This window comes from Botryllus schlosseri, chromosome 5, assembly GCF_051294905.1.
Source record: "Botryllus schlosseri isolate E-star chromosome 5, Bs_hap1, whole genome shotgun sequence".
Lineage (NCBI taxonomy): Eukaryota > Metazoa > Chordata > Ascidiacea > Stolidobranchia > Styelidae > Botryllus > Botryllus schlosseri.
This window is the reverse complement of record NC_137240.1, coordinates 12,006,075-12,022,729: the sequence shown is the minus strand read 5'-3', so window position 1 is coordinate 12,022,729 and position 16,655 is coordinate 12,006,075. Positions and strand designations below refer to the sequence as shown.

Here is a 16,655-nt window from a genome sequence, read left to right as displayed (position 1 = left end):
GCCAGTAGCCACCGCTGCCTGGTTTCGTACAAGCCGTTATGGACGTAAACCGCGCAGAGGTGGTCAAAGTAGTCAAGAAAGCTACTCGAGTAGAAGTAGCAACGAAAAAATCAACTCGAGTACGAGTAGAAGTAATTCGTCCATGAGCAAGCTAAAACTACTTGAAGTAGGCCTACCTACAAATAGAATTGACTGACTTTAAATCTACTCAAGTAAATAAGTAGTTGTGAAAATGATCATAATTCGTTCACATGGATTATAAAAAGGTGCAAATTGAGCTATGCGAAAGATGCCTACCAGGAGGTATCCAATTTGCGACAGCATAAGGATTCGTCCGCATCATGGGATGAAAATGATAGTATTGATATGGAAATGCGATACTAATTCTCTGTTTTCTCGAACAGCACATTTTAGAAAATAGCATGGTATGGCGCCATCCCCCATATTATAAGGCCCGTAGTTTAGTCGAAGGGCGATACGGAGAAGTTGTATAGGATACGGTGTAAACACTTTGCGCAATAGTAAGCGTTAATAAAAAATATGGTGGACCGTAAAAATGCTATATTGTGTAGTTTTATTTCTGGAAATTAAAAGCATTACTACACTTGCTTTTATACTTCAATTAACATGTATGTTCTCCAGACAAAAGAACTGATATTAATTAGAACTCAAAGTAGGCTATATGATACCAGAGTTGTATCAATTGTAATTTGTAATTGAGCTGAATGTTATTAATTACATTTTTTCATGTAATTGTAAGTGAAGCATTTCTATTTTGTGTAATTCTAATTTGATAAAAATTTTGCTCAATTACAATTTCCATTACACTGTATGGAAACCTGACAATCACAACATAAAATAATCCATCAATCAATCATTTATTCGTCACACCAGTGAGAACCCGGTACGGACCAGGATGACGACGAGGGACCGCAAGGCCTTAAGGCCTTAGTACACAGTCGCCACCTGTAATAATTAGCCTATTTACATCGGTGTTCTATGCGTGCCGCGTTATAATTCAGCCATGCTAAACTGTTTCCCATACTTCAGTAGCAACAGAAAACTTTGTGAATTACAATATAGGCTAAACCAGTGGTTCTCAAACTGGGGGGCATGCCCTCCTTGGGCGGCGTGAAAGCATCTGAAGGGGGGGCGCTAAGCTCCGGTAAACTGAAATTTTTTCCGCGCCTGGCGCGATTCACCTTTATTTCATAGTTATTGCTCTGCGTATACTCCGAATTTCATATTGGAGAATTCTCATTCTCTCATCAACAGTCATAACCTTCCATACCATCAAACTATCTGTAAGGATTGCTAACATTCTGGTTTCATTGTGTGATATGATGATAAGGAGGGCACGAAATATTTCACTGTCAAAAAGTTAGAGAACAAGTGGGCTAAACTAAATCTTAATATTTCAAAAATGGATGAACAGCAAATAAACTCTTCTGAAACCTGTGCTGAACCATTTTCTACACCAATGGTCAGAGTTTTTTGTTTTCAAATCTCTGACCAGTACCGAGGCTTGCTGCAACAATTTCAAAAAGAAATTCCAGTTTTCAACCAAGGCTTCATCAAACTTGATCACGTATTTGTAAAGATGTTATCCCAATCTTACCTCCAATCTTGGCCAAATTTACTGAGGCCAGAAACTTTTCGCATCCTAACGTTCATCAGATGCAATCTAACAGTTTCCGAGCAAGTAAAAATGTAAATGTGATCCAAAATGTTGTAATTCGTAGTTATCAGGAGGTTCTTTCATTTTGCATTTATTTTAATTTTAAGCACCTTGGTATCATCCTTATCGCTGACGCCTTACCAATTACATTTCATTATCCTCACTCAGCTCGCTGTGTAGCCTAATCGTTTGATTACACTTCATTGACTGTCCTGTAGCGTATTCGCTATTAGTCGCCCAAACTTTTGGTTGTTAACAGTCGCTTGGAACATTTTTCTGTGTTTGTAGTTTTCATTACTCATGATTAGGAATAGTTCGAATACGTTCGGTTTTTTTAAATTAAAGGGTATTCTACGTATCATGAATGAAACATGAATAGCTTGAGATTGTTGCTATTTACGTCGCTACATAGTTGTCAAAGAACACCTCTCTACTAGGGATGGTGTGAACCCCTGAAAGGTTCAGGCTCGTGTGAACGCGAACCTTTTTGAAAGGTTCTGTGTGAACGCGAACGTGAACCTCATGACGTCACGTGACGTCATATTACTAATTCCAACCCTACATTTCAGTGAAGAGATATATATATGATTGAACAGTGAACACGATACCTAGCGACGACTCGGGCCACATAATGACACAATGCTAAAGTACATACTGACTTATTAAACGAGGCTAAATGTATCAACTGGAGCAATCAAATGGTAAAATAATCCCATAAAATCAATATCTTTCGTCGCCTTGCCAACAATTTCGACGAGGAATTGCAAGGGAATATAAGCTTACGCCTTAACGGTCTAGGCCAGACTGAGCAATGTATTCGGCGACTGAGTGTTGCTGCGTTAATGTTGCGCAGAGTGTAAAACGGATTTTACTCCACTAAGAAGTTATACAGCAGTAACCAACACCTCAATCGCGCGGATTTGATTTTTATGATACAATATACATATGAAATCGAGATGGACCACGTAGTTGGATATTTCGGGCAAATTTTTGTAACGAAGCAGGTAAAATTATTGAGATTTTCAAGGTGCAAGCCAATTGCTCATTTAGTGTTGATTTCTATGCTTCCAGCGCCATGCATTGAGTGGCCCGCAGTTTAATAGCAATAAATTTCAACCAAAGATGTTATGATGACGTGTAAACTGTAATTTATGAAAAAGGTTCACAGTGCAGAACCTACCAAGGTTCGTTTGTGAACGTGAACCTCTAAATATCAGAGGTTTACACACAGAACGCGAACGTGAACCTCACGTTCACACCATCCCTACTCTCTACCGAATCAATTACATATTTAACAGTAATTGTAATTGTAATTAATTACATGTTTACCAGTATTGTAATTGTAATTGTAATTTGATATTTTTAGCATTGAGTAATTGTAATTGTAATGTAATTGAAACATACAAGGAAGTAATTGTAATTGCAATTGTAATTGAACTGAATTATTGTGATTGATCCAACTCTGTATGATACTGGGAATTGAAAGTGAAATATAAATACTACTTTTAAAAGCGGCACATGTATTTCATGTCTTTAGTCCAGAAAGTTTCAAAGGTGGTATGCTAAAACAGCTTTAAAACTTAAAAAAAAAGTCATAGTCCATTTTTCAGATAAGGACACGCCATATATGGACATGCTAGATTACCATTACAATGTGACAAGTAAATGCTAGATTGCGAAACATCAGTTTCAAACGTTATTCTGAGCCATATATACTGTGATGAATTGTTTCATATGGGTGAAGGGCGACAATGCGGTGTGAAGGGAACCACGCCCACCCGCTACCTAAATTATATTCACCGATACTTTCGTGAAATCATACTGGTTACTCCGTATCCACTGCACGCGAAGCGCGACGAAAATTCTGGGCTTTACTCAACTTCTATGAAAATTAAATGTTGATACTTCGTGAAAACAGCCCCGAAATTCCTCAGGTTATCTTCCTGATTGGAAGTAGAGAAAAACTACTTGAGTACTTCGAAAAAGTCTACTTCTACTTTTTGGAAGTACTCAAGTGTTTTTCCTCTACTTATGGTACTTAGTCAAGTAGATCTGATTTTCTCTACTTCTACTTCATAATATTTTGTGATCTACTTACTTACTTTTCGCTATTTTCTGTTTGTCAAGTAGAAGTAGTTTCATCCCCCAATACGAAAGATTGCCTGAGGAATTTCGGGGCTGTTAATTTCAAGGAGTACCAACATTTAATATTCATGAAAGTCAAGTAAAGCCCAGAAATTTTGTTGCGCTTCGCGCACAGTAGTTATGGAGCAGGGGTCACCAACCTTTTTGCAACCGAGGGCTACTTTTGCGTAATGATTGAAGCGGCGGGCTACTATTTACTCCCGCCGTTTATCCGTACTACACTGAATTTCCGCTTTCATATTCATAGCACTGGGCATGACTGGACATAATGTTATCTGTTTCTATAGCAGTCAGTGGGAAGCCTGGCATTGTATGATATCAACTATAGTGCGCTGTACTCTGGTATTCAACTTGACAATGCAATTCTGAGTGAGTGTTCCAGATGTGCATTAATTAAGCATGTTTTGTGTTTGTTTTTGATGAAGTTCTCGTCCAAAAAGGCTTATTCACAACGATAAGTTGAACCATAGACGCTTGCAACCTTCATAGCTGCTGCGCATACACCACTGTACTTTTCCGTATCAACAATGCACCAAACGTTTGCTGCAGACTGAGGTGGGGGTCATTTTGCAGTGTTACAATTTCAATCTCCAACTGTTCAGCATCCAGAAATGACAAGATTTCATTATAACGGACAGCAGAAAGTTAGAAACATGGTATATTAAACTGCGTTGAGTGTAACAGAAACAAGCTGTGCCAAAAGATGCAATACGTAATCGGTATACGGATATTGAAAATCTGCTAGTATACTTCACGGCTATCTGACTCCGAATAGTAATATTGTTTACTACTTTGGCATTGTCCTGGTCGTCGAGCTATCGTAACGGAACCCCCCACCATTTCAAGAAGCCCGTGAACGGCATTCCGTCATGTCGCCTGTATAGGCAATGCGCCGTATCTTGAATTTCTGGTGAAGATATTTTTAGGTGTTTATATATGTAAGTTACATGTTAGTGTGTTTTAAACAAGAATAGCTGAATCAATCAATCTATATATCTAAAAGCTCACTGGTAATAATCTGACGAATATTGGTAAATGCTGCTATTCCACCTATTTTTAGAATGGGCTCGGGGGCTACTCATCTAGTCCTCGCGGGCTATCTGGTGCCCGCGGGCACCGGGTTGGTGACCCCTGTTATGGAGTGACAAATATGTTTTCACGAAAGTATCAGAGAATATAGTTTAGGTATATGGCCCACCAATGCCACCATAACGTTTGAAACTACCGTTTTGCAATCTAGCAATTACCTATCATATCGTAATCTAGAAGCCCATTTCGTGCCTTTCTAATCTAGAAAATCCAGCCTTTTGAACGTTACACCTGTTTAGCAGATCACCCTTAAAGCTTTATGGACAAATAACATGAAATATATTTTCCGCTTTTTAAAAGTGGTTTTGTATTTCACTTTCAATTGCGAGCATCAAACTTTCAGTTCTAATTACTTTCGGTTCTTTTGTCAGCAGAGCATACATGTTGAAGCATAAAAGCAAGTGTAGTAATGCCTCTATTTTCCGAAAATAAAGCTACACTAAATATAACTTTTACGATCCACACTATTTGTTATCAATGTATACTAATCGCGCAAAGTGATGAAACCGTATCCGATACAACTTCAACGTTGCTGTTCTCAACTGCTACAACTCAACTGCTCTTCGCCTAAACTTGGGGCCTTATAATATGGGGTAGGGCGCCATGCCATGATATTCTCTAAAACGGGGTCTTCTAGTAAACAATGGTTTAGTATCGCATTTTCATATCAATACTATAATTGGCATCCCATGATGCGGAAGAATGCTTATTCTGTCGAAAATTGATACCTCCTGGGATGCATCAATACGAATCAAGCTCTTTGCACCTCCCGCATAGCTCAATTCGCAGTTTTTGACAGTCCATGCGAACAAATTAAGACTGTTTTCAAAACTACTTACTTACTTGGGTTTTAAAGTCAGTCAATTCTACTCCTACTTCAAGTAGTTTTTGGCGGCTTGTTGAAAAAGTACTTCTACTCGTACTTGAGTAGGTTTTTTCGTCGCTACTTCTACTTCTACTTGAGTAGCTTTCTTGGCTACTTTGACCACCTCTGCGAAATACCCCTTAAAGTCTGAAAATCGGCATTGTTCTGAACAATCGCAACCGCGCAAGGACCGTTGCTATGGTCATTGTGCCTCGTCGTTGTGACTGTTTAGAACAATGCCGATTTTTATACTTTGAAGGCTAATTCGGGGTGGTTTCGTTGCCTGGATGAAAATTTAATGTATATTATCAGAATCAGCGCATCTGTAGCTTTCAAATTAAGATCAACTTTCTTTCATTTGAGCGCTCGGGTCGTCATCTATGGGATTAGCAATTACGTTGCCGTTTCATGCTATGAACTGTCGACTGTAGCATCACTCGACCGTGAATCACGTGTTGCACTGCACATCTATCCGTGGGTTAGTTATCTATAAAGGTACAATTCTACTTTTTTCGGCATGCGTATTTTCGGCCAAACTCCTCATGTAAGATCGTCGGTACTCGAAAATTGTCATGCCTTATACCTTCAAATTAGGTATCATATAAATTAGAAGATAGCTGGCTTTCCATAGAAACCAAAAGCAGCCCGCTACGACATATATCTTGGGAGAAATTGAGAGATGAACTTGAACTTGGGTCACCAGCAGGGTTGTAATGACTCGAGTCACGATTTTCTGACGACTCGACTTGACTCGAGTCATTTTATCAGAATACGGAAATGACTCGACTCTTCGGGTGGGCTAATTGTTATAACCGGTAGTTACTCTGTTACATGTTGTTATTTCTTGACCCCCCCCCCCCATCAGGATTGTCGGTATAGTGAAGAGCACATGATTCCGAGTTGGTATTTCTATATGAGACGCATCCTTTTCTTCTACTGTTCGCATCTGTACTGTGGGATTCAGATTGCAAAGGGAGCAACTATATTAAAATCGAAAAATGAAGTCAGATTGAACCGCGCGCAGCGGGAAGAAAATTTCAATGATTGATTAAAATCTGTGAAAAATTCGGCAGTCAATTCGTAAATTCAAATTGCATGTCAACAACCACCATCAGTTACTAATTGAATTGCGTGTCAACGGCCGCAAGAATTTCCTTCTGCGGCCGCAGTTGGCCACCCCCGAAGTTGATGTTGAATTTGCAATCTGAGTGTAACGTATTTGATATTTCACTTCGTGGTCATATGATATAAGGCCTCTATAATAGAATGATCGGATGAGGTGGTACGAGTGTACGTGAACTGTGCAAATCATAACATGAATATAGAAGAACCTTTGTAATGGAGAGTATGAACATGAACATAGACATTTTTTCATGTCAACGGCTTTGGTAGATAAGCCTACGTCATCCGTGGTTTCTGTTATGTATTCGTTGCAGTAGTCTCGGAAATACAAGTTTTCAATACCGTTTTATTTGCCTTGATTTCCAATGCTACTACGTAATACAAATCTATGATGCGTTTCCAGAACGGCGTCATAAGCCTACTCGTCGTGAAGAGAATACTACAAAAATAATTTTTATATACGCATTACACCCATTCCCGATCCTGGAATCGAGCTTCACTGGGATTGCCCCAAACTCTATTCCAAATAAATATCTGCAGCCGGCTGCACAAACTCCATGTAGTCCTGGAAATATCGCGAGAAAGCGGAACCGAAACAATCGATGACGTCGCGTGTGGAACTTTCGCAGACGAATGTGTGACAGGCGAATCGATATTGAGTTGGATGTCGAGTGATAAACCCGAAATACTTTTCGTCGCGAGGATGATGGCCGCAGAAGGATATGTTTTTCATGTGGAAAAAATGCGTTCGTCGTTTTACCTGTCGAAACGGATACATTGCCACAATTCTGATTGGACAATTATGTGGTGCGAGACGGAGTGGCATACTACAAGATAGGATAGACTGTTTCCAGAGGTGGTTAGTAACGAAGTACTACTACTTTTTCGGAGTACTCAAGTAGCTTTTGCGTACGTACATGTTCACTAGGCCTATTTACTCAAGTGGTTATGTTTATTGACTATACTTTCACTTATTTGGCAAATCAATACACACTTATTGTTGTAAGGTAGATCGTAGTTTTGGGAAGTTTCCAACATGTTTTTGAGGGAAATTGTCATAGCGACTTAGTAAAATAGCCCCCGGGACTGAATATATCTTTGAAAATTATTTTTCGTGGCATCAATCATTTATTATGCTAGTCATGAAGATGCATCCTGAAATTTTGAAATTAGCCACATTGGATCGGCTCTGAAAGTATACGACGTCTCCAGGGATGTCTAGATATATCTGGACGTTTCGACCGAATCTTCTGTTTGGAATTGCTTCTACTTATAATTTAATATAAATTTACAGCGTTACTTGTGACCACTTTGATCACCACTGTAGGATAGACTGTTTCATAGGGCTATTTTTACGAAACCCATTAGATACAGGTCCAGAACAACCGTGGTCATCAGTAGGCTACATTTTCACGTCCTAATATCCCGATACCAGGAGTTACCGCGGAGTTGGGACGCGGCTGATTCAGTTACCTTGTAACTCGAGCTGAAACGGCTCTCCGATGATTTTCGACACTTGTAATGCTTCAAAGCCGATTGATCTATCATTTTCACTCCCCTCGCTCCGATCATGAGGCAAACGTAAGCCGGTGGACTGCAATCAATTGTCTGGCGTCGGACTTCGGCAACCTGTCATGCAAATGCTTATTACGTATACGACATAGCGGTTGTAATCCCAACGCTGCCAGTCATCGTATTATTAATCAGATGCGGCCAATAAAGAAGTAGGCCTACCTCTACCTTGTCGGACTGATAAAGTCCGATCTTTCTACTTGCATTACTTCCTCGATTGGGTATGTTTGCAGACTGCTTTCACTTCTACTTAACAGTTTTTCACGCAAAACTGCTTACATTTACACTTTGGCTTTTGTAAAGTAGAAAGTAGTTCTGGGATTGGTTTGTATCAATTTTATGAGTGAAATGATCATATCAAATTGTCGAAATATACGATCTATTATGAGTATAATATAATAATATATTTACAAAAATTGCTCTATTTGTAAGCGTGGTCGACTTGACTTGACTCGAGTCAGAATTTGCAATGACTCGAGATGACTTGTGACTCGAAGGTTGTGACTTGATCACAACACTGGTATAGATGGGTCTTGTATAATTTCGAAAATAGCCGATATCTGATGTACCGCTAAAAAGCACGCGACATTCTGACCAAATCTACTTTTGAAACCTATTTACTTCAGTACTTTACAAGCAGTAATTTTATACTATTTAAAGTAGTTTTTACATGTCTTAGAAATATGTAGTTCTACTTGTACTTTAGAGAAAATGGTATTACTTTTAATTCTATTTGAGCAGCAATGTTGACTACTTATACCACATCCGCTACTAGTATTAAAGTACTGTATCAACAATGTCTGTATTCTTACCTTGTACATGGCTTGACATAGGACATCGTGTCCTTTGTGACATGGTACTTCCACAGAACCAATGAAATACAAGAAAAACTTTTCTGAATCCGTGTCTTCGAAAGCTTTAATAAGGACAGCGCGTTATCATTAGTCAGAGACAGTAATTGCTAGGAAATTCCTCTGACTTACAAGTGAACTCCTCCAGGTAATTTGATACGCTCTGCCCGTAGTAGCATGGAAATATGCCTTTCTCTCCTGTCCGCATGTTCAGCCCTTCGTACCACAGATCGTCGTGTTGAGCTTCGACATGAATAGGGTCATAAATCTTCAACGTGAATTCGAAGGAAACGAGTCAACGAAATTGTAAATATATGGATCAACGGCTGTGCTACTCACGTCAAGGTATAATTCGTCGGAATGCCGAGGCACGAATTTAAAAGTAGAAACATGAGTTTGCTTCTTCATTTCCCCGTCCAAATAACAATATTCGACACTTTGAGGATCGTCAATTGCTGTAATTCAATAATGAGAAGCACTTGTTCTCATCGCCCGAGCATATATGCCCGTTACATATCAGGCATAAATAACGTCCATGTCACGTCAGGTCTAAGCTTAATGTCTCACAGCCAATTTAGCCAGATATACTTAATTGTTCCCTCGGAATGGAAAGGTTATCGTAAGGGACAGGAATGAAACCCGGTCTCGCCTGTGTTTTAGACCGTCGATCACTATTTAATACGTAGGCTAAGACTGTATCTACCTACTGTAAGGCTTATGGCCTAGACCACTGAAGAGGGCCATGAGTAACCAAATTTTGCTTCAAGGTGCAAACAATGTTCAAAGGCCTCTTATCACGACATACATTTCTGCTTCTAATTTGCTGTGTTGTATCATAGTGTTATTTAGAGTGTGTGACCGTGATATAAGGCACTGATTATATCAGACGGGGTCAAAGTGGCCATCGTTGATTTTATACTCAAGAAGAGTACAAGCAGAAATATCGTTTTCCAAGTAGGTAGAAAAGTAAGTATTTTAGGCCTAGTTTTGCAGAAAAAAGGAAAACTGTTAAGTAGAAGTAGAAGTCGTATACAATCATAACCACTTGAGTAAGTAGTGCAAGTAGGCAAAACGGAAAAGTAGAAGTATTTATGTACCAGTCACCTTTACTGACTACATATGGTTTCTTTAATAGTCACCGTATGGATGCATACCGTGAAATTTATAAGTACTGCATCGGCATGTGGATAAGTTACGCCTATGTATGTATGAAATGATAGTGTTGCAGCACTCTGCGTTGGGAAAATATAGCACTATAGCACACTTACACCATTCGGACGCACTCCTGGTAAGAAACTGGTCGATTTTGTCAATTTTTTCTTCGTAAGTATACTTGGGCCTGTCTCTGACATAAAGACAAGGATGTATCTTAACACCTGCAATCAACTCGAGTTATATTATGAACTAACTTCCTTTTGGATCTAGATGTTTTCGAGCTGACGTCTTCGGACCTTGGGATATTCTATAAGAGGAAAAAAGAGAATTATAACAAATTAGACGAATGCACCTTGGCTAAAATTTGATAGTATGGTGACATTGGAAAACTTAGGGATGGTGTGAATGTGCGGTTAACGTTCGCGTTCAGTGTCTGAACCTCAGAAATTTAGATGTCCACGTTCACAAATGAACCCTGGTCGGTTCTGCACCGTGAACCTTTTTCATATATTACAATTTCACTTCATGATAACAACGTTGGTTGAAATTTATTGCATTTCAACTGCAGGCCACTCTATGCATGGCGCTGGCAGCATAAAAATATCAACACTAAACGAGCATGCACCTTGATAATCACAAAAATGTTACTTGTTTTGTTACAAAGGTTTGCTCGAAATATCCAGCTTTCCGTTTGTGAATATTTAGTGACTCTGTGCTGTGAGCTTGACCCGCAATCACACAACATCAAGAGCGAAATACACTGTATGTATATAATAGTCACCGATAGATGCTCATTCAAGCAATCGATGAAATTGATATTGTTGTCTGATGTAAAAAAAATCTAGCAAGCGTACGGGGTCAATCTTGATTACATATATGTTCATTGTATCATAAAAACCAAATCCGTGCGATTGAGGTGTTGGCTACTGCTGTATGGGGTAACATTGGTAGCAAGTATAGAAACCCGTTTTACACTCTACTCAATATCAGCGCAGCAATACTCAGACACCGAATACATTATACGGTCTGGCCTAGTCCGGCGCAAGCTTATATTCCCTTGCAGGTCCTCGTCGAAATTGTTGGCAAAGCGACGGGACGATATTGATTTTATGGGATTATGATATCATTTGATTGCCCCAGATGATACATTTGGCTACGTTTAAAACGTCAATATGTACTTCAGCATTGTGGCATTATGTGGCCCGAGTCGTTGCCAGGTCTCGTGTACATTAATATTGGCTATCACTTCACTAAAATGTAGGATTGGAAGTACCAATATGACGTCACGTGACGTCATGAGGTTCACACCATCCCTACAGTACAGACATTGGATGTCGCCGTAAATCTAATAAGGCGTAGTTTGACCAATTATCCTCACTTGCTGTAGGCCTACACAAGTTGGATGATCTATCACGAAAAAATCCCACTCCTGACACAACTCAAATATGATTACATGATTATAGGTTACGTCAGTAATATAGAATTTCAGGGCTCAGGGCTTACCTCGCTTTGTCCCTCCGACGATCTTCTTATAGGTTTCTTTCGGTGACCTACATAGATTATACATATCACTATTCACAGTCCCTTCCAATGTCACCTATCTTCGAATGTAGGGGATTCGTGACGTATACCGTATTAGGGAAATATGTCAAGAACCAATACTTAGAGAAATTTTCCATACGATTTTCACACTAAATCATTGTTGATGTCTACAATACCATTTCGATTGACTTCTCCCATTATAGGTTAGGAGCCGAATTTCAAACTAACATTGATCATGGCGTAGATCGGGTTGTTTCAATTCGTGCTACATGAATGTATTCGCAAGAAACGAATAACGAGATCTCCGTTTGCTGGGAATACATCGTTTGCATCTTGTGATCTCTTCAATTATTCATGCGAGGTTAGAATATCACCTCCCAGCGCGCTATACATATCACATTCCTTTGTCGATTCTTGATTCGCAACACTCTTCCGCTAACGCTTAACATCATCACTCTTGAAATCTCTCACCCTTCGCTGGAAGGCAGTCATGAAAACTTCCATTATTTTCTTCGCCTTTTTTGTAATTTTGCGAGAATAGGTTCAGCGTTCGCGGACGTGAAGGCCCCTTTTCGGAACTGAAACGGTACATCAGTTAGTAAAAGCGTTGTGGTCAATATTGTAGTGCGAATGCTGGCGTTATAGTAGCACCCGATCGTCGGCCTGTATTTAACATCCCGTATATTAAAATTCTGATTTCACAATAAAGAATATGGTAGGCTACTGCATGATGCATACAATTAGAGCCTACATGTAAATACTATACCATATTACCAGTGACATCGTGATCGACGTTATGAAACCGATCAGCGAGAAAAACAACACCTTTACGAGCAGATTCTTCAGATTGCTCTGTCTCAGGTCACAGGCTTGTTTTTTCATATTTCATTGTATACATTCCATTACATTGCATAAAGACTATTGTGCATATTTATTACAGTCAAACTCCCGGTGGCCTATTGCGATACGTATCTGTGAACTCTGAACATTGAAAAACCAGAATTTCGTATGATCGCATGAGCACGAGCACGCAAAACGTGTAAACTGCGTTGGCTGAGGCGATAGTGCGATTGTCTCAAATCAAACTCTAAAAATCAGAAACCAGTGACTGATATGTTTTCAAATACAGAGTTGTCGAGTCAAGACTGAATAACAGATGTATAAATTTTTCGCAATATTAACCGCTTAGTCAAACAAAGGTCACCAATCAACCAACCGCGATGTCATTGTAGGCAATATATCCGCTTGCTGAACCGTGCCAGATTCGTCCTATATGGCAGTTCGCAGAATGATTGATTAGATTTTAATTTCTAATCGAATTGCAAAAGGAAATGTATTTACTAACGAAATATAACATCCGTAACTTACTTCTCTTCGATCCCTGTCTCCTGTTCCGCGACGAATTCTTCCGTAAAGTCCAGCTGTATCATTTCCGGTGATATTTTCTTCATGTGTGCAGAAATTTCGCTGGACGACAGCTTCACTTTCTGTTTCTGTAGCATCACAATATCCCGGTGAATCCCCGCGACAAAACTCACGAGGCCCGATAACGCAATCTTGCACTCTGCATAATACGGACCTTATATCTGCCGTTTACGAGGCTGTATTTCAGGGACTTCTCCTCCGCAATTTCGCTCAGATCCTCATCATTGTATTCGTCAAGTAAAAAGTCTGGCGATTCGCTGGAAGGTAAAACAATAATGACGCATCGATTCTACAGAATTACTGAGGTAATCGCTAGGCTTTATCACCAATAAACGTCTCTGCATGAAAACTCCTCTTCTGAATCGGATGACTCGTTTGTTGAAGTTGAATGCGCCATTCCCAAAATGTGAATGGAGTCGATGTGAATTCGGTCTCAAAGCTATCTCGCTCTGACTTTCTGTTTATCGACGAACGCGCGTCTCGTTGCGTTAGTATGGAATGACATAACGTTCGGCGAGCATTCAGGATCAATACGAATCAATAATGCATCCCCTTACGGCCATTTGGGTGTGGTTGTCTTAGTAACTCGGCAAAGCGCCACCATACGAAATGATGCAATTCAAATTCAACCCACAAGAGCACGGTGTCGTGACTGCACCGGCCATTTCTATTGTCTAATTCTTCATTGTGAATACTGCATACATCGATGAGCAGCACTTGTTTGCAGGTGGAGTACCAAGATGTCCCAATACCAAAATATTTATATCAAAATATCACTCGACTGATTTGTAACTAGGGTTGCGTTTTAATCAAATGGTTATTTAGAACACTTGGTTTAAAACTCTTTTAAACAGTGTTTTAAAAAATGACGTAAAAACGTTTTTTTTTTCAAACGTTGTGTATTGTGCCATAATTTTGTGAATATAGATTCGACAAAATATGTGGTATGAGCCTACGGACGATTTGCACACGATATATAGTCTACGACTCGAAGTGCAAGATATGGAATCATTGGAACCTCGAAATCGTCGTCGGTTCAACAGTTATAGCACAGCTATAGACCATTGGTACGGAATATATGTTCTGATGATAATGACCCTCGACCGTAAAATGCTGCATAACGATGTAGTCCTGGTTAAGGATACTTTTGGCCCGTTTATGACAGTGGTCGGAAGCCTTTTTAGTCAAAGAAGCGATATTTACCCTATATTTTCAATTGTCAATGACAATCAGCTGTGAAGTCACGACTAAATATTCGTGACGTCATGGATAAAAAGACATACAAAACACAATAAAACATGTTTTAGAGTAGGGCCATATGTTTTAGACATGTTTGTTATAAATTTGTTTTTTGTTTTGTTATAGATGCAACCCTATCTGTAATCGTGACACCGTTCCCATTCATGTTTGGTGAAATAAAATTACCATGTAAAACATTCCTGTATGTATCCGCAACCGCAGTAGCGGAGCGTGAAAATAGCCAGGCGTTCAAAACACCGATGCATCAGAAATAGGGGATATGGGTTAGCGTGTATACGTTTTAGGTTTGGGTAGGGACCAGGTCGGTTTGTTTTCGGGTTAATTGTATAATATTAGGTTAACTCCGGTCATTTTGACTTGCTCGCTATTGTACCACTCGCTGTTTTGAGCAGTTTTGACACCCAGCACTCTATTTTAACATGAGCAAATTTTATAAAAGCCATGCATTTTATATGCATCGTGCATCGAACCCGATTTTGGTACATCAATTTTGTTAAAAAGATAATCATGATGGGTGATCCGACAGCAAAGAAAATGCCGGAGAGTTTCGAACTATATCCAAGCATTTCAAGTTCTAGCTAGACTCCTCTTCGTCATATGATCCGCGTAAGCGGTGTCTTGCAAATAAGCCTAAAACGAAAATGGGTCGTGCTACAAGTCGGTGCATCAGAAATCCTTATAAGGAATGTCGGTCTGACCTCAGTGCCTCCCCGGCCACGAACCAGAGATATTGGTTTCTGAGAATCCGAATACGCGTCCGACAGCTCGAGTTTCTGAGGAACTATCCATCTGAATCCGAACAATCTCAACCAAAAATCCACACGAATCCGAATAATGCCGTCCAGAATCCGAGAAATTCGATTAAAATGACCATATTCCGAAGAATCCTAATTACATATCTGAGCAGAGTGGTCCTTGCAAAGGCTAAGGTTAGGGTTAGCTGATTCATATTTGCTTGGACCCTTGACAGAACAACTTTAGAGTGCTACCAGTGCTATCAAAACGTGTTTACTGGCCGTGTTTGGTCGTCGACTTGAAATAAAAAATCACGTCTGGTCAGAACTATCCGAAGCAGAAGTTACAACTATCCGAAAATATCCGAAACAAAATCTATATTAGAATCCGAATCCGTTCCGACTGCATCAAAAATATCCGGTCCTAACCCAATCCGAGTCCGTCCGATGCTCATCACTGCCATGAACCTCATCGCACGTCACTGATAAATACATACAATCCGAGTAGCGCGTGCTCATGAGGTCGCAAAAAGGCGGATACTCTCTGACAGTCAGAGTTGAGCAGAGTTTAAATGTTCAGACCTTGATTTACATGCTGTTCGATGTGCCTATAGTTTTGCGCTATCTTATGGAAGATTAGAAACTGCCAATTTAATTGTTTAGGCTTCAAAACAAAATGGCATGCTCGCAAAACGCTTGAGTCGCGAGATTTAGTGCAACTGATTTAGGTTGATCGCGGCAAACAGTATTTGCGGACACATCCTATGTAGTCTAGTCTGAAAAAGAGTAGATTTAGGAAACTGTAGCTACCCGCACTGTCACTGATACCAGGTTCATTTTTGTTTCTGGTTGAAAGATGTGGCCAGAATATACAAAAGGCATATCTGCGTTGATCACACAAAACCGACTCAAATTTATCTTCGATTTTGTAGACAGCTAAAAGCTTTACACACCCCTTTGTGTAAAGCTTACGCTTGATTTTCTCCCACGTTACGCCAATTCGTGTTTGCACGCCTTTTGTCGCGCGGCTGTCGTGTTTGTCACTCGCCGACGTAGCCCTTAAATCAACCGAGGCTGTCGGCGAGTGTTCGAGACGCCTATAGAATATTCCTTTTGTACATTCCAAACATCACTGTTGAAATTGGATGCTAGACGCACTTAACTTGAATTGAGCATAATGCTGCAACTGAGCAATTGACTAGCCTATATCAAAGCAC

At 39.8% G+C, this 16,655-nt stretch overlaps 1 protein-coding gene across 1 annotated transcript; it reads right to left on the bottom strand.

Moving 5' to 3' along the window:
- Nucleotides 1-7,225: 7,225 nt before the first annotated feature.
- On the bottom strand, nt 7,226-15,420 carry LOC145439755 (C-Jun-amino-terminal kinase-interacting protein 1-like). The gene is made up of 12 exons (XM_080317377.1): nt 13,771-15,420; nt 13,599-13,701; nt 13,388-13,512; nt 12,491-12,597; nt 11,981-12,027; nt 10,732-10,784; nt 10,591-10,667; nt 9,662-9,777; nt 9,455-9,590; nt 9,284-9,387; nt 8,373-8,528; nt 7,226-7,659 (listed from the first exon to the last, which is right to left on the bottom strand). The coding sequence occupies exons 1-12, from the start codon at nt 13,839-13,841 to the stop codon at nt 7,417-7,419; spliced, it is 1,338 nt and encodes a 445-aa protein (XP_080173503.1). The 5' UTR covers nt 13,842-15,420; the 3' UTR covers nt 7,226-7,416.
- Between the last annotated feature and the right edge of the window lie 1,235 nt (nt 15,421-16,655).

Coding starts and splice junctions, on each gene's coding strand:
- LOC145439755 (XM_080317377.1), bottom strand. CDS start 13,841: ATGGCGCATTCAACTTCAACAAACGAGTCATCCGATTCAGAAGAGGAG. Junction 9,591..9,661: donor CCGACGAATTATACCTTGAC/GTGAGTAGCACA, acceptor TTCACGTTGAAG/ATTTATGACCCTATTCATGT. Junction 8,529..9,283: donor TATGTCAAGCCATGTACAAG/GTAAGAATACAG, acceptor TTTGCATGACAG/GTTGCCGAAGTCCGACGCCA.